The sequence below is a fragment of the Strigops habroptila genome, chromosome 2 (assembly GCF_004027225.2).
Source record: "Strigops habroptila isolate Jane chromosome 2, bStrHab1.2.pri, whole genome shotgun sequence".
NCBI classification, from domain to species: Eukaryota; Metazoa; Chordata; class Aves; order Psittaciformes; family Psittacidae; genus Strigops; species Strigops habroptila.
The window spans coordinates 12876534-12899103 of record NC_044278.2 but is presented as its reverse complement, the minus strand read 5'-3'; the positions used below and the strand labels follow the sequence as shown (position 1 = coordinate 12899103).

The following is a 22570-nucleotide window of genomic DNA, read 5'->3' as shown; positions in this document are numbered from 1 at the left end:
CACACGTACATATTCCTGTCTCAGTCTTTGGAATTGCTTTCCTTTTCCAGAAAGATGACATTCTGCTTTTCTGTGGTCAAAGAATTTGAAGTGCCAGTTTGAAAACAATTATGTTCTCTTTCTATTAAAAAAATCTTAGTGCTTTTCATTCCAGGAGTTCCAAATTCACAAATGGGCTTTGAAGCAATAGTTACAATGACCCCAAACAATTGTGGTATTTTGAAAAAAGATAACATAAAATCTAAGTAATTCTCCTGGACTTTTAAAGCCCCTCAGCACATTTCTAATCTGGGATAATTACAGAATTAAGAACATCTCTACATGTATGGTAAGACCAGTGATTTTGGCATCTGCTGGCATCTATTGGCATCTATTTGATATCTGTTTGACAATAGAACTGTACCAGGATTGAATGGTCAGGAGCAGTTGCTGCATGGAGAGCTTGGGTCAGTCCAAAGTGTAGAGATAAACTTATGGTGAGAGAACAAGAGCAGGACTGGCCACACTGACCTCATGTAGGAGCTGCCAGATTTCCATGATGCACGTGTGTGTTCTGCTCTTTACTGAATGATTCAGGATTGAAACCAGTGGCATGCTAAAGAAAAACACTATAGCATGAAACAAGGCCCAAGGGCATCCAGTTGCACTGAAGTTCTACTATTATATTTCTCTGGAGTTGGCTAGTTTCTGAAAATGAGAATTTATCAAATTAAGCTCTTACCTTTTTAGGGCTGACAGAACAGAAACTTCATGTTTCTAAAAGAAACAATAAAATCTTTCACGTACTGCCTTGGGCATCAATTTTATTAGTCCCAAACATACTTCAAGTAAATGACTAGGATGATAAATAAAGTGTGTGTCGGTATAATATTAATTCAGAATAAATTTGCCATCTAACTATTCCAATATTTATTTGAGGATGTCAAGACTCACTCCTACATCTTCTTTCCATTATTATTCTTACATTATGGCTTTAATCTCTAAATGTATTGCACAGATCTCTCTCATTCGAATTTCAGGAGAAAATCATGGGATGGCAGCATTGTGTTAAATTGTGCAGGTCAGCCTATATGCAAGTTACATGATGCCTTTGGGCTACTAGAATAAATTGTGAATTGTCAGAAAATTAATGGGCATAGAGGTTGTAGATGGAGCTTGTAATATAGTGTAGCTTCCCGGTTGCAGAAATATGTTATACTTCCATACAACAGGGAATGTAGCCACTGGTTTCAAAGCAAGAGTCTGCATGACTTACTGATTTCTTAGTGTGGAAGAAACTGCAGTAGGATGCAGTAGGAGTCATGCATCTAACGGCTAGAGGATAGCAGTTCATCACTGCATTATATGATCACATAACAAATGTATTCATGATTGCGTTACAAAGCGGAGTCTTGTCTCTTGTACTAGAAACTTCCTTTTTTGTTCCGAGCTCCACCTGTGTGACCTTCACGATGACTTAAACCCCAGTTGTGACTGCTAGCAAAAACTGTGAATGGTGTGGGATGTTTATTAACTAACAGTAGGAGAACTGCAGCTAGCAGTGGGACTGTCCGTAGTGCAATGGGCAATGCAATATATGTCTTTTAAACTGCAGTTTGAGTTACTTTTTGTTTTCTCTTCTAGGAAATCAAATAGGTGCTGCTGCTATTTGTGTACACTGCTGCTCCAGCAGGGGCCAAATTAATAATATGTTTTCAGTAGAAGATGTGCAGACAAAAGCCTATCTAATGGGCATGCTGGCTTTACCAGCAGTGGAAACACAGAACTGTGTCTGCATCTCTCCTTCATTTCTGTTCTAGCACCATCCTTGTTATGCTCCTGCCTTGGAGACTAATACCCAGACTGTGACAACTGGGGCTATTCTTTAGCTGCTCCTTTCAGTGATATTTCAGAACTTTTATCAAATTTATCAAATTAAGCTCTTACCTTTTTAGGGCTGACAGAACAGAAACTTCATGTTTCTTTTAGAAATGTTTCTTTAATATGGTTCAGTTTTGAGATCAGATCCCAAAGCTTCCCGTGAGACCTAACTTTATTCTGCTGCAAATCTGTAACAGAGGAGGAGCTTGGCAAAAAAGATCATTCAGCACTTACATGGCAGTTGTGAGGAAAATAGTGCATGTGAACAGAGACAGAACAGTCAGGGTGAGAAGATTTTTGCTGTTATATCCAAGATGTTTGCAGGTGGCAAGTGGTAAATTAAGACAGCTCGGGGAATCTCTCAGGGAATGACAGCTTCCTCATAGGCAAGAAATGGTCTGGGTAAAGGAAGGGTAAGCAGAAGGCAAAGGAGGCACTGCAGGCAAGCACCAGCATCTCGAGTTCTTCAAGAGTTAGAAGTGTTTTCTTCTTCCCCTCCACCCCTTCTGCCTCTCTCTTGCAGGAGGTCTGAGGAGGGCGTGCGCTGCTTCAGTGATGTTATAGACTCTCCCACCCAAGGCTTTCCATGTGCTCTCACTCCTGCTGTCCCCCAAAAGGTAAATGCAGTCCACGTTCCTCTGGCTCAGGGTTGGAATGTGCCTTGAACCACTGAGCAGAAGAAATTACTAAAGCAAGCTCGTGTACATACATGTAGTCAGGCGCTGGAACAGGCTACCCAGGGCAGTGGTGGAGTCACCGTCCCTGGAAGTGTTCACACACTGTGTAGATGAGTCCCTCAGTGATGTGGTTTAGAGGGGGGCTTGGTGATCCTGGGGTAGAGGTTGGACTTGATGATCTTAAAGCTCTTCTTCAACCTCGTTGATTCTATGATTCTATGTGTTATAGCTACAGTTGCCCGATTCTGTAAGAATCCTAAACTTATTAATTTAATAATTTCTTATACTATGCTGTGTCAAGTTGATAGTCTGACCCATTGAAAGAGAGAAATTCCTGATACCTGTCCAATCAGGTTCCAGGTCAAAATTTTGCAACCAAGCTGAAGAGAATTTGGCCAATTGTATTGTCCATGCTATATGTTAAGGAAGAATGATTCCATCTTGTCTTCAGCCAGCAGGTAGTTTCTGTGCCAAAACATGGAAAGAGCTGTTGGATCTTTTAATATCTGGGTTACCATAGAAGATGATGCTAGCTTCTGGAAATGTTAAATTGTTTTCCCTGTTATCTTTTCCTTTTCACAGACTGTGGACTTGTTTGAGATGATTGAAAAAATGCAGGTAAGGAGAAGTTATTCTGTCAAACTTTGGAATCTCTTGATTTTTTTTTTCATAGCCAAACAAATAATCAGCTGCTATTTGTCTTGCCACTTCTGATCCAGTGCCCTTCAATTTGACTTGAAGAATATATAGCTCTTCTAGGCCCAAGCTTCTGTACCTACTCTTAAATGGGGTTTCAAAAGCGTTTTCCTGTGTTCATTTCTCCAGCCATCATGATGGAAGCAGTAGACACAAATTATTATAATTCTGTCCTTTGCAGAAGTGTGATTCCGAGAGAAAAGCGAAGTTGCATTAAGGTATCTCTGGCATCTTTGTCATGTAACTATATTTCTTCTGGGTAGCAGCTGCTAATGACGGGTGATTAATGGGATGTTAACATAACTGTATTTCGTAAGGTCAAACAGTTTAATAAATAACTACTGTAGACCCTGTCTTTAACTTGCAGAAGAAAGGAGGACTCTGGCTTAATTATCTCATGGAAATATGTGCATTTAGTTGCATATATTACATTATAAAATTAAAATAGAGTGAAAGGGGAAAAAACCAGCTCTGACCTACCAAATAAAAAGATAGTGATGTAATAATGTATTATATATCTAAGAAAAAAAAAATCTTTAAAACTAAATTTTCAGATTATTTGTTCACAGAGCATTCTTAGAGACTACCAATATTTTCTCTGGATGGTACAGCATTCTTTAAAATGCTGTGGTTAACTTTGACCTAACATAATATGTAACATGGCACGTAACTCCTGCTTTTTATTATGTGCAGGAATTAAACTTATAAGAAACAATTAACTTATTTTTCTGGATTTTGGGTGATCAAGTTATGGATATGAGGAAAATGCAAGACTTTGGTGGGACTACAAAGGTGAGGAGGTGGAAGGTAACAGCAAAATGCTGAGTATAGAATTATGAGACTGACACAGAATTATTTGACAGACTTAGAAAGGAAAAGTGAGGGAAGGAGGGGCTGAAGGTGTATCTTCTGTATATTCATGTATATACAGATACAGACCTTGAAACCACTCTACTGACACTGAAACTATGTTTGGGATATATTCTCAGTACATTAGAATAACCAGTGTGGCTAGCTCATTTAACTCTGCTAGAAAGTGAACTAGAGCGTGCAGAGCTTCTTGTTCAGTTCAAGAGCATGTTGAAAGGCATGACAATCCTTTCCAGGCCTTTTGGAATCTGTATAAGGAAGAATCACTAGCAGATTTCCTTGGTTTTATTACTTGTTTTTATTATTTGTTGTGACCTTTCTTTGTATTTTTACGAATTCTTTAGTTGTTCTTTTGTTCATTTTTGCTTTCCCTTTTCCTTCCATTTGACTTCGTTCAGTTTCAATGTATGCTTCAGTCTTATTTTTTAACAACTACCTTCATGTTTGCTCGGTTTGTTCCCATGTCCCATTTATATCGAAGTTGTCTGTTTTGAAGTAGTCCCCTCAAGGCACCACTTTTTCCCCATAAAAAACATGTGTTATCATAGCATTATTATGGTATGTTCGACCTGACTGTGGGTCTGGATAGTTCTTCTGTGCAGTCTGTTCTTTCATCCTGCTCAAGTCAGGTGTTTTCCCTGTACAAGACCCTGGGAATATCAGAGTCCCAGATGAATGCTGTAAGGGAGACAGTAAGGGAAAGTCTTAACTTAATGGCAGTGCTTCAAGCCAAACTGGACCGAACCAGAAAATTGGCTGAGACTGATACAGTTTATGCCTCTTCCTTTCAAGAAAAAACAGTGATCATCAACCAGTTGTTGTGCCCATGCTTTGACACTTCAGCTTATGCTGTAAGTTCCCTGCGGTCCTGGCTACCCGCTGAAATAATGCTTTGGACTACACAGTGCAGGGCTGCATAAGATCTTTGCCAGTATCTTAAGCATCAGTCTACAGAAGAGGTTGATAGATTTAGGCCTATGTGTTCTGCACCTTTAACAGTGCAGGGTCATGAAATGTGCTGGCACGTTCCTCCACTCTCTGTACAGGCTCCTATACAAACAGCAGCTCTTTTACAACAACCTGTAAAGTTTCCCCTTAGGCCTCTCTTGAGATACTGTTCTCCTACCAAAACCTCCTCTGAAACTGGAAACTTTCTGCTCTTACCAGATCTGCCAAGGAACGGGAGAGATACCTGATAGAATTGCTTTTCCCGACCTCCATTTCCATGTGCAGAAACCCCCTGGTGCATAGCAAGTTTGTCCTGGTGCTTTCCACAGTTTGTTCCAGAAGGCTCGACTGCTTTGTACTTGCATGTCCCTCCTGACTCAATCCTATTTTGATAGAGCATAGAACTTTCCTGCCCAAAAGAGGTGTTCCTGAGATCCCTGTTTCAGAGCCTGATTTTCCTATAACCTTGCTTTTATGTGTAATTTATGCCCCCTTTTATTTTTTTCCCTTTTATTGCTCCTGCAAGGAGCATTCTGATCATTATTAATCCTCCATGTAATGATACTATTGCTCGATGGTGATGATGTTGCTGTACTAGCAGTTTTTTCACCCTATATGGCTGGAGCATTGGCCCCAAAGTTTTGCTCGAGTCTCTTAAATCTCTACTGTTGACTTCCACTGAGATTTATATATTTCTGCCAGCTACTAGTTTACAAGCTAGTTCCACTATAGAATACTTGCATAGACATAGCTGTTATAAATTAGATCCTGCTTATACTGAGAACAAAGTCAAGACCTGCTTATCCTTTCTGGAATCCCTGATTAGCCGCTCCATGAAGCAGTCACTGGTGGTATATGAATATGTAGTCTCAACATCATGTTCTGGTATGAGAGTAACAAGATTTGGGTACTCATGTATTGTGTGTAAGAGAAAGCTACAGCTTAGATCCTGGTCTGCAGCTTCCTATCTGACAATGCAAGTTTTCTCTCTTACTCTTCTGTCTGTGCTGATTCTTAACTGGCACTATGGCTAGCATTTTATGCAGCCTGTTGACTGCCATATCTTTTTGGCTTCCTTTATTCTGGGCTTCTGCTCAGTCCATGTTGGGGCTGTCCTCACTAAAGTTTTCCTATTCATGTGTGCTTCTGCTGCAGAAGTGTGGTGGGAATGAGCTACTCTTGCCATGATGAGAAGGCAGAGGGTGGAATAGCCTTAAGAAAGAGAATCAAGTCTGGATGCCAGCTGCCATTTCAGGAAGAACCTAAGCATCCAATAGTCTTTTGTCTGGCATTCTAACCCACCTCACAGTAATGGTGCCTAGGAAGGCAGATGTGCAGGGCTTTGCTGTGTGGCTCCTTGCTGCTTGCAGGAGCCTGTTGCACTATTCAGGTGTAAGGGTGGAGAGCAGCTCTGATATTCTGTCTTGCCTCCAAGAAACAGATTTGTTTCCTTATGTGGATGGAAGCAAGGCACATAAGCTGCTTGATAAGACAACGTCTTCTTGCCTAGCCCTAATCCTCAAAACAAGTGTTTGTTACTACTCTTAATCCTGCTCTCAGGTTCTATATTTTCTGCCTGACAGTATCTTCAAGGGAGAGGAAAGAGCAGAACAGGAATGAATGGTTTCAGGTGCTGTTCTTTTTGCATTCTGTCTTTGCCTCTTCCTTTTTTTTTTAATTGTTTGGGATAGGAAGTAAAGGAGCTGGAATAGATCAGAGGATTAAAGAAGGGAATCAGTTTGGAAGACTGCTTTTGATTTCTGCCAGCTTTCTGCTTTTAAAGAGATGTAAGGTGGGGGGAGCTTTTCAGTTTTGATGCCAAACTAAGGGACTGGCCAAGTTCTAGCTTTACTCCTCCTTTTTACTCCAAACTTCCAAACTTGCATAAAATAGAAGTTTATGGAGAGAGACAATTACTTATATTGGAGATACAGAGAAGGACACTGAGGGTAAGTGAAGCAGACATGCTAAAACATACGATTCACTGTCTGTGACTTTTATGTTTCCAGGGAAGTCGTCTGGACGAGCAAAGATGTTCCCTTCCAGCTCCTCTCAAGGTCAGGCCAAGTTGTTGTTGCCTCCTAAGTTGCTGAGAGTGGCAGATAATTACTGACCTGGCTGGCAGTGTATTTTCATTTTGAGATGAACAGGGAGCCTACAAACAGCCGAAGAATGCATATATGCTTGCCTTCTTTTTTGTTTTTCCCTTGACGTTGCTGCACAAGAGGGTGAAGCAATGTAGCTGAAATAGAATCAATACTTTCCTTTACAAATTTAAGTAGTTCCAAGAGGTGTTTCTTATTATTAACAATCTTAGTTTTGACTAAGTAATTTCTTAAAATTTATTCAGTTGAAAAGCTATAATAGTATTTTTGAAACCACATTGCATTTATTTCAGTAGTCTGCTTGAGGACTCATATAGATGCTACTAGAAAGTTGGTGTGTTTCCCTCGATATTAGATCAGTAAGAACAGATTCCCAACTTCAAAGTCTCACATCTTCTTCTCCATTTCTTCAGCCTCCGCTCAGGCACAGTAACCTTAAAATCAGCCTTGACCTTGAATTTAATCTTGGAATGACCTTAAAAAGAACCCGCATAGAGAATTGATATAGCTGACTTCTGACAGAGATAGTCAGTGCTCTTTGTGGTGATGGAAGGGGTATCCAGCTGGCATAAAGTGGCTCAGATACTGCTCCTGTTCTTGCTGTCATGACTCAGCACTGCTCAGTTGTATACCACAGGTCTAGCTATGGAGATGGCACAACCTTAATCCCACCGTAAATAATAGTACTATTTCTACCATCCCTACTGTCATCTCTGTCTGCAGAAGAACAGCAGCTGTCTAACACTGTGTGGAAGGAAAGGAGAATGGCTCTCACTCCTAACCTCATCCAATTTCCCTGTAGTTTGGCTACCTCCTCATTTTGTATGCCTGTATTCTGTGTAGTTTCAAAGAGGAAGATGGGTGATATCTGATTCCTAAATTTATTGTTCTCAAAGTTCTGTATTGCTGGGACCTGGAAAATGGAGTCTAACCTTAAATCCTAAAGTAAAACTCTGAAGATGAACTAGGGCAGAGTGGAAGCTGAGGGCACAGCATGCACTATCATGAATTCATAACGCTTTAAAAGATGTCATGCATTTTGCTAATGCTCTCTCCTGATTTCAGACAGAAGAGGAGTATATTCCTTACCCCAGCATCCACGAGGTGAGTTAGTACTGCTCTCCTCTGTTTTTCCTTGGACTTACTGGCCTGTCAGCGTTCATGTTCTCTGTCCTTCCGAATAGGTATTACAGAAAGGGTGGCCATATCCTCTCATTATCTTACCCCAGTTTGGGGGCTACTGGATTGAAGGGACCAGCCACAACCTCTCCAGCTTGAGTCCAACTCTGTCTGATGTACCTTTTCCCTGGAGTGGTAAAGTGAAACTGGAAAGTGACCCTACAGCCAAGCTGTACCGCAAACATTTTCTGGGGAAGGTAAGGGTGTCCTTCAGAGCCTTCTCTGCCCACCCAGCCTCAGGGCTGAGATACATCTCGGGCTTTTTCTGATGGACTTAACTGCACAGCTGTTCCATTTCAATTCCTCATGATGCCTTGAACTAGCGTAAATAAGGTACAAACTACCATATGGCCTGTAGTGTTTTAAGTTAGTCCTGTCCCCCTGTGATACGTGCATCATCCTGTGCACTAACATAAGAGAAGACTTGTACAGGAAATGCTTATATTTGGTTAAGAAGCTCTTCTGAGGCTCCATTACAGATAACAACCTTGGGATGATAAAGAGGGAAAAAGTGTAATAATACCGGAAATTGAGATGGTACTATTTTTAGAGGGGACTTCAGCACTGACAGTGCAAGCCCCTCAGTAGTAAGCAAAATGGTTCATGTTCCTCAGTAGCAAGTATAGTCACCGCAGAATGTGCATGAAGAAACTGAACAATGTGTTTTATAGTTGTTTGATTTAGATTAGTTTAGTGCTGAGTGTTCCTTGACTTCCAGTCTGATAGACAGGGAAACAGAGCTTGGCCTCATAAAGTGGGTGTTTGCTGGCTGGCCATTAAGGTCTGTTGGCCTGTTCAGGGAATTGATTGATTCCCAGACTAGATCTCAGGATGATATTAACCATCAAGAACAAGTGAGAAAAAACCCATGATCTCTTCTGAGATTCGGTTCATGGCATAAGGAGATAAGAAAGCCTGACAGGTATACTTGCAAGGCACCTTATTCAGCGGTCTCCCTCTGCAACTGCTTAATAAGTTCAAAACTAGGGAAGAGGTGGATCTTTGAGTGGTGCTGGGGACCTGTTCTGCGGTAGTTGGGCTTGTCTGAATGATCTTGTGTAGTATCCAACACTAGAAATCAGTATTAATATATATATGTAAAGTGTCATTTGTGGAGGCTTCCCCTCTAGGCTTACAGATCTGCTGTACAATCTGTTAATGGACATTTATTCTGTGACATTCTGGAAGCTTTCAGTATGCCGACTGTAATTATTTTTCTGTCATGGTAAATTTAGGGCCATGCTTGAAGGTTTCCAAAGCCAGCTAGAATGAGAGGCAAATTGGGATATGATTTTTCCAGTCTGATTGTAGGATTCACGGCAGACCTCAGTGTCAGTGACTCAGAGTCAGTCTCAGGACAACATGAGGTCTAGAGGTTCCTGGGAGAGGAGCCTGGGTTGTTGAGGTTGGAAGTAACCTCTGGAGTTCATCTCATCCATACTCCTGCTCAAGCAGGGCCATATCACCATTGTTCTTCCAAGTGAGATCCAGGAATTCCTGTATCATCAGACTCTCTGCATTTGCGGTGTCAACCAGCAGTGCTTTAGTGCTACAGAAACTCCTCTTCCTTTTCCAGAGTGTCCAGTGTTTATTTGTTGTCTTGATATGAATATGTCTTATGTTCAATTAAACATGCAAGTTTTTGGGAAGCCAGTGTCAGAAAAGAGCCAGGAGAACATGACTTTTCTCACAGAAAACTTTACCTGTGGGTAGAAAAGTTCATCCATATCTTTACCCATGGCTTTTAAAGGGTTAGGTAGGAAGAGAGCTCAGAGGTTTTCCACAATGTATTTCCTCAGTGCAAAGTTTGAGAGACCAGTGATTTTGATGCTGTATGGATTGGGTTCTTTTCTTGCTGATAACATGGGAAGTTTATTTCTGAAAGGTAAAGAAAGGTCTTCTGCATGCTTTGAATAACTGTGAACAATTCTTAGCAGAAGAAGAGTCCCTAAGAATCATGTGATGGGAGAGGCATAGCCAGTGGTTAAGGGAATATCTTTTAAGCAAGATGGGAGATCAGATTATGTGTGGTATTACAAACTTAATGTGCATGTCTGTGTTTTGGGTATGCATATACTAGGTCACTCAAATTTGGGCAATTCTTTTGACACTTTCCACAGAAAACCTTACAGTAGATCTTGTAAAACAGCACCAAAAAAAAAGGTGCTAGGACATACAAGCTGTAACTCAGTCCTTTACTTTGTTTCATTGCCTATATTTTATAGGATGATTACACAGTAAGATTCATGTTGCCTGTAGGAGGAAGGTTGTAAAACCTTATGTCTTACACTGTGGGAATTATTCGATGTCTGTGTTGTTTTCAAGACTATAATAAAGAGAAGTAGCTTTAAGCCAGGAAGGATTTAATAAAGGTATACCTTGGGAATACCAGACAGAGAATCTTAGGGTGCAGTTTCACAAACACTTGAAGCTGACAGTGTTGATGAGAGAAGCTTTCTTGCCATACGTTCATATGTGGTCCTGTATTTCTCCATTATGCTGTCCTTTCCTTGTGCTGGTTTAAGTGTTGCTGCAGTGCTCTGAATATGGAGTATTCTCAGTAGAAGGAACTATGTCTTAAGTTATTAGTGTGGAATTCTAGCTTAACCTAGGATAAAGAGGTGGAAACTATTTGAAGTAGTCAAAGGACATTTTTATTATTAGGTGTAACTGTAATGATCTCTTTTAAAGTGTCTCTAATTTCGTTTCACTACAAGTCTATGCTTTTAGTAAACATGATCTCCAGCTTGCTGAGACTGCAAGTCTTCTCGTTCGTAATCATTTTCCTCTGGTATGCAAATACATGTGTTTTGGACCTTTTTACTGTTTACCTGTTACGACAAGCGCGAGATAGAGCAGAGATGCAGAGAGGACCTGCAAGAAGGCAACCTTACCAGGTATTATTTCAGTACCAGCTCAGCCTTAGTGGCTCTGCAGTTGACAACAATGGCAGTAGAGTCTTAGTCCTTGTTGTTATCTGGCTGACAAACAACTCTTTAAACTTTTCCAACAAGAAGGCTTACTGGAATAACCATGCTGCCTAGTCGGTACTGTAAGTTTATTAGTTATCATCTATTACTGTTGATAGGTTTGGATGTTCAAGTATCGTAATATTCCTGTAGGTCATAATGTAATCATTTGGCTACCAACACTGCTTTTCTTCCTTCAGGGATGAAATCATCCCAATATTTTACCAGGTGATCAGAAGTTGCCAAGCTTTTTCAAAGTTAATTGTTTGTTTGTTTTTCTTTATTTTCAGTTGTTTAATGGAAGAGAATGGGCTAATGACTTCTGAATCCTGGAAAGACCTTTCTGTGTTCTCTGGCTTCCTATTTCTAAAAGAAGTGATGAAACATACCAGGCTCAGAAGTTTCATCACGTGTCCCATTTTTTGGCCTTTGCAGCTCTGTGTTAAATTTGGCTGCAGCTAATTTCAGGCTTTGGCTCCTATTCCTTTGTTCTGACTTCTAGTTTTGACTTTTGGTGGCATTGTGCCATCTTTTTCCTTAACAGCCTCTATTGGACATCCGCCTGAGCATATGAGTTCTTTGATTCATGTACCTCTTTGATTCTACATTTCAACTGCCCATTGAGCATGCTCTTCTTTTGCTCCTGGAGTCTGCCTGTTCCTCAGCTGCTCTGTCTTTCTGCCCTTGGGCACAGTGACTACTGCACCTGATTCTTGTTCACATCCCAAAAATGTATTAGTATCCTGAAAGTCATGGTCATGCAGAAATAAACTGTCCTCTCAGCTTTGGGATTCCCTGGATTTCATTTTTTCTTCCCAAGTAAGATAAGTTCAGTCACGACCAACGACTTGTGTGACAGATCAGTCTGTACTCCTGTGATTTGAACACTGCAGCTAGCAGACACGTTATTCTGTTTGCTGCTCTTTACCTTATACCTTATCTTTTCCAGGACCCACTTGTTCGGACGATGCTAGCACCAAAAGCCATGAAATTTCTTCCCCATAAGTCAGTAGTAGGGCAGTTCTGGGTGTTCTTGTGTGGTTTTGTTTGTTTTGTTTTCTGTCTCAGAGAGGAAGTGAGGACAATGATATAAGGATTCTAATACTTCAAGTAAGGTCAATAGCGTCATCTTCACATGCAGGTTCAGGGTAGTGACTGTGGTCTTAGTTATTCTTCTCTTTTTCTTTTCTTTTCCGCATAGAGGGAACTGGTTTCTCTCTGTGTCCACCCAGATAATCAGAGGATTTCACTAGATATATCTTTATTTCACAGTGAGTCAGAACTATGACTAATACAAAAAAATAGTTCAGAGTTTTTCCACAGCAAAAGCCAATCTCACCAGTGTGTCGAGAGAGGTTGCGATCTACCAGAGAAAGAATAGACCTTCTGTGTTTTCTAAGCAAAAAGGTCAGGAAGGAACCATCAGATGAGCAACTCTTTGATCAAATTACACACTTTGCTCCTAGTGAGTCCTTATTACTATTATTTTTTGTGTGTCCAGAGTGTTCCTTTCACAGAACATATTCCAAATTTGCAAGTTCTGACTGTACAACTGGACACTTAACTTACCGTCCTGGTGCGCAACACCCTTGTGTCATGCACAAGAATGCATTTATACAGTGCTTCCTCTGATGCTCCCCCTGAGTCTTGTAATCCTGCTTACTTCATGCTCCCTGGCCGACTTCTCAGGTTGCAAGTGGCTCTGTCTTTGGTCTGAGGTGACTGCTATTCTGGTGATAGAACAGCCTGTTCATTAATTGCAGAGCTGTGCAAATCTCTCTCCCCTGTTTAGTTTGACCATGAGAAACACTTCTACAACCAAACAGCATAAAACCTCTGGTGTACATCAGAAACGAATCTGTACACACTAAAATGTAGGCAGAGTACTTTGAATATATCTTTCCAGTAAGTTGGTGATGAACAATGCCATCATTAGAAAGTATATCAACAAGCCAGATAGCAGATGGTACCTCTTCTCTGTAAAGCAGTTGACCAGTGGAATTGGGGAATCAAGCTCCTCATTAAAGTGTGTGTATTTTATCTCCTGCATTTTATCTCAGTGAGTGGGCAGAGCTTCTTTTTCCTACAGAACCACAGTGGGTACTCCAGCTGGATATCTTGAGGTACATTATCTGTCTACAGAAGATTCCAAAAGAAAGCCTTGATTTTTATTAATTTGTCTTCTGTTGCCTAAACTGTTCTGCACTGAAGATCTCTGTGGACACATTCCTGAGTCCACTATCAGCAGATTGCTGTGTGACATTCTCCTTATTTGCATGTTGCTGAGGCATAAGGAGGCACTGATAATTCTGCCTGCTATGGGGTAGCTGGGACTGTTTTGGTTTGGAAATTCTTTATTTTGTTTTATTTATTATTATTTTTCTCTGCTGAGAAAGGAGTCCTACCCCACCTTCCATCGGCGCTAGCTCAGAAGTGCGATATGAATCTCACTATGTTCTCTTTGGTTGGAGGCTAAATACTGGAATGTACTACTGCCCCTTTCAATAGAAGTTATTATTAGCATCAAGAGGTTAAGATATTAATCTAATCAAAGCTAATGCAAAGAGAATTGGATCCCCTGCATGACATTCTCACTGGTCTCTGTGTCCTGCTTATACCCCAAATCCGATAATTTGGACTGTTTGCTGAAAGCATGAGTTCAGTCTCAGTTCTTTGGTCAGATTTTATACAGCAGCCAGCTCTAATAACTAGCCATAAAGTAGTTTTCCACTAGGAAGATGGGAGTGATCTAAGCATTTCTGGTTGATTCCACCTATATATTGTTCTCATTGTCCTAGAAACGTATAGGTTTCCATTCACATCCCTTGTCAAAAGGCCTCTAACCTTTTGAGGTTAGAGGTCATATATATTGATGTATATGTTATATCTACCTATCTCAGTATATAAAATACATATTGTTATACCCGGGCCATTGGAACATGGGTGTATACCCAAGAGAAATGTATGACTGCAGCCACTTGCATATAGAGCCTGTGGAAATGTTTGCATGGCAGTTCCTTGTTTGACTGAATGACAATCTCTGTTCGAGGCACACTCCACTAAAGCTTATGCTTTAGTGTAAGTAGTGTTAGTGGCACTGCTGAGAACAGTCTTCACCTGCAAAGAAGTTACCTGAACCTCTGATGCATCCTCACTGAGATGTGAGTGCTCTTACAGGTCAGCCACTTGGTATAATGATCCTGCCAATACTGTTCGTATAGAAGATTCCCATGACCACATCCAGTTGAATGTGCTGGAGACCACTACTTAGTCATGCAGAGTCTGAATGGATACAGGGAAAGTCCGTGAAAGATACACATTTATTTACAGGAAAATTGATTACTTCAAAATGTGTTGCTGAATGTTCTCAACCTGTTCCTTCTCAGGAGCCCTTATGGTGGTGGACAGCTGAGGAGAAACTGAGCTGAGAGTGGATGAGCTTTGACTGATATGCTTATGCACCAATCATCAAGGGGGCTGGGAAGCAGCATATGCCTGTCTTCAAGCATGCCATTGCTAGTCAAAGAAAATATTAGCTAATCTTGAGTGACAAGTTGTATGCAAAAAATCTGGTAAACTTTTCTGGGGAGCATGTTGGGAATAAAGCATTTTGGCTTCCTGTTTTCAGGAGCACCAGAACTTTTACTCCAGTGACATGTCCTTGGGCTACCTGGTACTTTCTGTGAAGTATGAACAGATCGAGAAACAGGAAAATCTACGCCTGTTGCTCAGGTAATAGTGCCTGTTGTGGAAGTGTGTGTCACTGTGCAGTGTATATCATCTTACCTTGAGCTTTCTCAATATGGGTGCAAATCTCATGTCTTTCTCTGGTAGTGGGCTGCAAAGAAACCTTTGAGCCTTCTTTTCTTGCCTTCCCCTCTAAGTTTCTCTTAGCAGTTTCTTTTAGGAAGCTGAAGTCATGTTTGCAGGCACATCTTTATAGTTCCTGTGTGAACATCTGTTCTTCCCTCAAAAAGAAAGTGTTTATTCTGCTTTAGAGATACGCGAGTACTCTCTAGGAGAGTATAGATTCCCTGATGGAAGGCAGCCTAGCCCAGGACTTTGGACTTTGTACTTGAGACTAAGGCTCCCTTAAAGGTGAGCTAGAATGTTCTTTAGCTTCCCAGGACAGCTTACAATGTGCCATAACTTTTAGGGCTTCCATACAGAGCCATTACCCAGAGAGAGCTGATGGATGAACTAGAGGACAAACACGAGTGGATCTTGCATGGGTGAGAGGCACGCTGCAGGAAAGCTTTTTACCACACTGTGGTGCACTTCCAGTAGGCAATATGCTACTGGAACCAACTGATGTGCAGTTGCTGCTGACAAGGACTCAGCAAGGACTGAGGGGAAAATACTGGTTGCATAGGAGTTAGCTGCAAGAGCAGCACTGGTGGGTTTCCTCCGTTGTATGTGGAGAACATTTCAGAGTGCCAGGCAGAGCAATAATCTGGGGACGGAGAGGGAGCCTATTTGTGAGCTGTGCCAGGGAGTGTTTCCTACATGGAAGAGACTGGTGAAGAAAAAAAGGGTAGTAAATCCTTTATTAAGATACTGTATTATATGCAGCACCTTTTGCTCGAGAGCTTTTTATAGCAGTTTGAAGAGGTCTCTGACAGCCCAATATTTCTTCTTCCCTAGAAAGACATATCTCCTTTAATATACATATATAGAATCATAGAATAGTTTGGGTTGGAAGGGACCTTCAAAGGTCACCTAGTCCAACCCACCTGCAATGAGCAGGGACATCCTTAACTAGATCAGGTTGCTCAGAACCACATCCTTTGGCCACTGATGTAGTTACTCCATCATAGAAGGCCACTAGCTTGTTCAGGCGGGACTTGCCCTTGGTGAAGCCATGCTGTCTCGAATCACCTCCCTGTCCTCCATGTGCCTTAGCATGGCTTGTAGAAGGATCTGTTCCATGATCTTCCCAGGTGCAGAGGTGGGGTTGACAGGTCAATAGTTCCTGGGTTCCTCCTTTCTACTCTTTTTAAAGCTGGGTGTTATATTGTGCTTTTTCCAGTCACCAGGGACCTCGCCTGACTGCCGTGACTTCTCAAATACCATGGAGGTGGCTTAGCAACTACATCAGACAATTCCCTCAGGACTCTGGGGTGGATCTCATCAGGTCCCATAGATTGCGTATGCCTGGGTTCCTCAAATGGTCATGAACTTCACTTTCAGTGGGAGGGACTTTGCTCCCTTAGTTCCCGCCTTGCAGTTCATCCACTCGAGAGGTGTGGGGAGAGAGCTGCCAGTAAAGACTGAGGCAAAAAAGTTGTTGTGTATCTTAGACTTCTTGTCCGTTGTTCCCAATTCACCAGTCTTGCTCACTGTGGGGTGTGGGGGGCACACTTTCTTTGGCCTTCCTCTGGTTGACATACCTGTTATTCTTTGCATACCTTGCCAAGTTCAGCTCCAGCTGTGCCTTGACCTTCCTAACTCCATCTTTGCACAACCAGTCAGCATCCCTATACTCTTCTCAGGATGTCCCTGCTTCCATGGCCTGTGCATCTCCTTCTTGCTCTTTAGTTTGACCAGTAGATCTCAACTAAGCCATGCCGGCCTCTTGCCTTCCTTACTCGATTTTTACACCTGGGGATCACAATCTCTTGTGCTCTATGGAAAATCTCCTTAAAGATCTGTCAGCTCTGTTCTGCTCCCTTGTCCCTGAGGGCATGGGGTCCTATTGACTAACTCTTTGAAGAGCTGGAAGTTGGCTTTCCTAAAATTCTGGGTCCTGGCTGTACTTTTTGCCTGTCTCGCCTCCCTCAGGACTGTGAACTCCACTAGTGCATGATCACTGCAGCCCAGGCTGCCTCCCATCTTGACATCACCGATTAGCTCGCTCGCGTTGGTGACCATCACGTCCAGTATCACATCCTCCTTGGTAGGGCTGTCTGTCACCTGGCTAAAGAATTTATCCTCAGTGCACTCCAGGAGTCTCTTGGATTGCCTACAGCTCACCGTGCTACTTTTCCAGCAGATGTCAGGGTGGTTGAAGTCTCCTAGCAAGAGCCTGTGAGTATGATGCCTCCTGTAGCTGGAGTAAGAAGGCTTCATCAGCAGTCTTGACTTGATTGAGTGGCCTGTAGTGGAACCAATCACAAGGTCTCCTTTGTTACCTGGGTCCCTGGTTCTTACCCATAAGCTTTCAACTTGCTCATGGCTATTCTTGAGAGACAACGCTTTGCACTCTATCCCTCTCTTGGTGTAGAGGGCAACCCCTCCATACTTCCTTCCTTGCCCATCTCTTCTAAACAGCCTGTAGCCATTGGGAGCTGCACTGCAGTCATGGGATCCATCCCACCAAGTTTCAGTAATGGCCACCACATCATAGCTTTCTAGCTTCACGATGGCTTCCAGCTCCTCCTGTTTGTTGCCCATGCTGTGTGCATTGGTGTAGCAGCACTTCAGCTGGGCTGTCGGCCTCGTCACCTTCTTAGAGGAACACTTCTTAATTCCTTTGGAGTGTTCTACTTGTGTTTGCCTGTTGGCTCCTATTTCCTCAGATGCCCCTTCCTCATCTCTGTGAGACTTCATGTGTGCTCCTGTGTGATCAACACGTCTTGGAGCCATCAGCTGAGGATCCTCCATCAGCTTTCTGGAACAATGCTACACCAGTTTCTACCTCCTATACTTGGCATAGATCTGCTTTCTGAGGCTGTCTCTAACAGACCTTTTAACAGTCTTTCAAACATTCATTGTATGATCTTATGAATCCATTATAATGCTGTGTCCATGAATTGTATTTCAGCATTTAGATTTCTCTGAAAGAAAATGGTGGTAGTGGGAAAGCAAAATATTTCTTTAAGCAAGAAAAGAATGCAAAGGAGCAAGAGACTAAGCATCCCTGTTTTGTCTTCCTCTGCTCCCCACAACAACTGATGAGCAATAAGAAGTGTAAATAACCTCCCTTTTCCAGTGATTTTATGCACCAGGCTTAAAATTAATCCTCTGGAATTGACTGCTTTAAGGATAATCTGAGGGAATGGCTACTCTTTCTTTAAAGAGCCAGTGTTGCTTGTGTCTCCCTTCAGCCTTTTCTCTAATGACTTTTTTGTTTCGTGTCAGGACGCGGACTGGCACCAAGCATGACCTGATCCCCATTTCCTGTCTGAATGAGTTTCCTAATGCTGTCCAGATGGCAAAGGTGAGATTCGTGCTTGCCTGATTGTTCTTAATGCCTCATTCTTCAAGTTACTTTTACCTCTGTCCTCCCACTTCCCTATTTTCTACTATACTCCAACAGTACTGTCATGTACTTCCCTTTTACACTTCCCTTTATCTTCCCTTCTTTCTCTTCTAAATTTACCTCAGAATTTTTGCCTGACTCCTATCAGATAATTAGAAGCAGTGCCCATGCTCTAGTGCCCACAGCGAACCAGGGCACACGATAATCTCACTTCTGTTTCCCTCTTGCTCTCTTTCACTCAACAGCTAGTGTGTGAGGATGTGAATGTTGAACGCTTCTTTCCTGTCCTCTACCCCAAGGTACAATGTTCTGATATGTCCTTATGTCCCTTTTCCATCAAGGTATGGCTAATGACATCCAACTGATAACTTGTGTTTTCATTACCTCAGGCTTCGCAGCTTATTGTTGCATTTGATGAACATGTCATAAGCAATAACTTCAAATTTGGGGTCATCTACCAGAAACCTGGACAGGTAAGCTCCCTTAGATCCCATGATAATTGAGGCAAAACATAAAGAGTCAGTTTTCTTAGCTTAAATGCATTAAGAAAGTCTGTGTTATCCTGTGAAAAATACACATGCTGTAAAGAGAAAGGATGGAAGCTTGCCTTATGTTGATTGATTTGTTTGTGCAGGTCCTCAAAGCTGGTTATACAAAACTGTGTATAGAAATTGCTGCCTGGTGTTTTGTACCGCTTGTGCTCCTTACAACTTCTTTGTCTTTTAAAGACGACAGAAGAAGAAGTCTTCAGTAACACAGAAGAGAGTCTGGGTTTCCTGGAGTTCCTGGATTTCCTTGGTGACAAGATTCAGCTGCAGGATTTCCGTGGGTGCGTACCTAGCACAGTTGGAAAGCCAGACTGAGTTAAGGAACACCGTGTGTGTGACTCTATTAACAGAGCCCTGTTTTCAGAAAAGTGTGGTGTCCTGTGAATCCCAGTGCAGGTGGAGAAGTCCAGAATGCTTTTGTCAGCAATCCTGTCTGGGAACAAGCTGGAGCTTAGGTCTGTGCTGGTATTTTCATTTAAGGGTTTCCTCGTATCTTAATCTGACCCACCATATCAGCAAAGAATAATTTTATTGGACTGTGCAAAGGTAAGTTTGTTTCGCAATGGTATGGGTCAGTATTGTTTTAGTCTCTCTGTGGTGTGGCTCATCCTTCCTGTATTTCTAAAATATGGATTGTGTTTCTCAGAAGACTGTCGCAGAAAGTAGCTCCTTTGAGGATCCCTGGTTTAGCTTCGTGACTTTTAGCAAGCAAGTATGTTCATCAGCTGAAATACTGTGCAGCTTCAATCAGTGCGTTTGCTTTGGGAAGATTTATTGCCTTCACTATTACTGATTTCTTAAGATACACCTTTGATAATATTGATGTACCAAGCTACTGTTATTGATACTGTCTTTCTTCTCTCCACTTTCTAATCTCTGCCCTAATGCCTGACCGATGGCATGGTATGGATTTGCTCAGGTTCCGGGGAGGCTTGGATGTTACCAGAGGTCAAACAGGCACCGAATCAGTCTATACAAACTTCCGAGGCAAGGAGATCATGTTTCATGTATCTACGAAGCTGCCCTTCACAGAGGGAGATTCCCAGCAGGTACTCAAAGGAGAACTAAGAAATACAACAGTGGGGCTAAGAGAGGAGGGGTATTTGGTGAAGGACTGCATAGAGGGGAGAATGCCCAGCTGCATAATATTGGGAATTACTGCTGGAGTAATGGTAAAAGTAGTGATGAGGGATTTGGTTGAACACATGGGTTGGAGATGCTACACAACTCGTGTTTGAGGCTTTATTATACTGTTCTGCTCATTTTCACCTGCCGCCTTGCTTTATTGTTTTTAACAGCTTCAGCGGAAGCGTCACATTGGGAATGACATCGTAGCCATCATCTTCCAAGATGAAAGCACACCTTTTGTCCCTGATATGATTGCTTCTAATTTCCTACATGCTTATGTGGTAGTTCAGCTCACTCATGACACCACTGGGGACACTCTCTACAAGGTAAGCAGAACCAATAGATTCCTCTGTACTGATTTACTGATACTGATGCTTGAAGTGGAAAGGTGTTCTTGGGCCTTTGGGAGAGGTATAGGTTCAGCCAGCTGTCATCCTAATTTGTTAAGTATCTATACATGAAACTTGAATGTAGTTATATGTTTTTAAAAGTAGATGGTGAATTTTTAGAGCTTAAAGCTTGAGAATTGAAGCAAGACGAATTCAAATACAAAATTTTGCTTACATCAAAGAGCACGAGGTACAATTGATCCTATTGTGGGAGATGTCTTGCTTGTACTATATAAATCACATAAAACTCATTCACCTGAGTGACAGCCATGTCTGCATCGCTCATCTGCACAGCACAGTGCTTGAGATCATGCACTGCCTGAGACTGTATGTCAGGTACAGGTGGTTGGCCTAATCTGAACCACCTACATCTGCTTTTGGGGATCCCAGAACTGATGCCCAGCTGAGAGGAAAGTGCTACCTGTTAGGGCCCTCCAGTTGGAAGAAGCCCTGCCAGAACATGAATTCCCTACCTGCACCCTTTGGACACAGCTCTTTCTGTCACATGACTATATATTGATGCCTATATAACTTAATGTTCAACTTTGTCATGCTGAGACAGCAGAAAATGTATGGAAGCTTGCATTCTGTGATGGATTTTCCAGTGCAGAACCACTTTAATCAAAGTGCTATGTCTCATGTTATGTAGGAATTCTGATTTGGTGATGATGAGTCCTTATACCATGGAGGTCTACAAAAACACCAGGAATATCAAAATTAGGACAGGTTCCCCATCTCCACTCCCACCAAAGAGGGTGCTGGGGATGGAACAACCACCTTCCATTGTTCCCTACGCTATGGGCAGCCAGGTCTGTAGTGAAAAGATAGCCTCATGTGGATCAGGGGTATGGCGTTCCAGTTCTCCTCTCATCTTCTATTTTATAGGGTGTAGAAATTCACTGGATTTTTTTTAATGACAAGAGAAAGAGCTGGGGAAGCTTGGCATTTGTCTTGTCTCTTCCTACTACTCTTGTTTTCATGTTTGCCTGTCTGCAATTGTTGTTGTTGTTAGTGTCTGCTGTTGTTTTTGTTAGTCTAGTAGGGTTGCTTGTATCTTTTAATGAAAAACAAATAGAACCATAGAATCATACGTTAGTTTGGGTTGGAAAGGACCTTAAAGATCATCTAGTTTCAACCCCCCTGCCACGGGCAGGGAAAATAGTCCCAGTCTGGACACTGGAGCCAACATAGAGTGTTCTGTAAGGTTTTTCCAAAGGGGTTTTAACTTATTCTGCCTTGAGAGTGTTCAAGTGCCTGGGAGCCTGCAGTTTGGGAATATATTTCCTATCCATTTTTTCTTTACTTAAGCTTTAATGCCTAGAGGTTAAATTGGAATATTAATGGTATTTATTTCTTTGAATCAATTTTTGCAGCCAGAAAATGAGAAATGAACAGCAGGATTTTAACTAGTAGATAGCTATTGGGAGGCCTTGTAGCTATTGGGAGGTAGATAGCTAGGGAGAGGGGGGCCTTGTAACTAGGGGAGCTGGCCTACAGTGTGAGAAATCTGAATTAAATTGAGGGCCCCTTTCCTTCTTTCTCTTACTAAACTCATGCCTCTCATGGGCTCTGTGACATTTACACTAAAGTGTTATTTTGAGGCAGTTGCTGTTAAGTTATGGTATTGTTCCCTGTTGTATGAAATGGCAAATAATGGTATTGTTCCATCTCAAACATGTATGTTTATGTGTGTGTCAGAGAGGTGGTTTCACAGATACTCCGCTCTGTGTGCAGTGTATCTCCACTGAGGATTCTCCGTCAAAAACACATACATATTGGTACATACAATATGGTACAACCATATTGGCAAAGGTTCTTCTAGTGGAGATAAATATTGCAGGCTGAATAGAAGCATTTTGTTGTTGTTGTTCTAAATACACTGGTTATTATTATTGAAAATACTGTTTAAAAAAGCAATTAGTTTAATTGGTTTTTGTTGCTCTTAATGTGTGCACAGCTGAAATGTGCATTTCTGGGAGATAAATCAGCACATCCATTCA

At 41.8% G+C, this 22570-nt stretch overlaps 1 protein-coding gene across 22 annotated transcripts in view; it reads left to right on the top strand.

Annotated features, from left to right (window-relative positions):
• Positions 1–22570, top strand: part of LOC115601563 (rap1 GTPase-activating protein 1-like) — a 45952-nt gene that overhangs the window by 4043 nt on the left and 19339 nt on the right. For 18 of the 22 annotated variants that reach the window (XR_003989393.1, XR_003989388.1, XR_003989391.1 and 15 more), the window contains exons 2-13: positions 2384–2477; positions 3120–3155; positions 7061–7108; positions 8222–8260; positions 8341–8532; positions 14933–15036; positions 18385–18463; positions 18751–18804; positions 18895–18978; positions 19234–19334; positions 19973–20102; positions 20352–20507. Coding sequence is in view for 15 of the 22 variants with exons in the window: in XM_030471746.1 (XP_030327606.1) it covers positions 2384–2477; positions 3120–3155; positions 7061–7108; positions 8222–8260; positions 8341–8532; positions 14933–15036; positions 18385–18463; positions 18751–18804; positions 18895–18978; positions 19234–19334; positions 19973–20102; positions 20352–20507 (1117 nt within the window). In the remaining 7 variants the exon portion in view is untranslated. The remainder of the gene's footprint in view (positions 1–2383; positions 2478–3119; positions 3156–7060; positions 7109–8221; positions 8261–8340; positions 8533–14932; positions 15037–18384; positions 18464–18750; positions 18805–18894; positions 18979–19233; positions 19335–19972; positions 20103–20351; positions 20508–22570) is intronic. The other 4 variants (XM_030471747.1, XM_030471748.1, XM_030471753.1 and 1 more) reach the window with 4 other exon arrangements.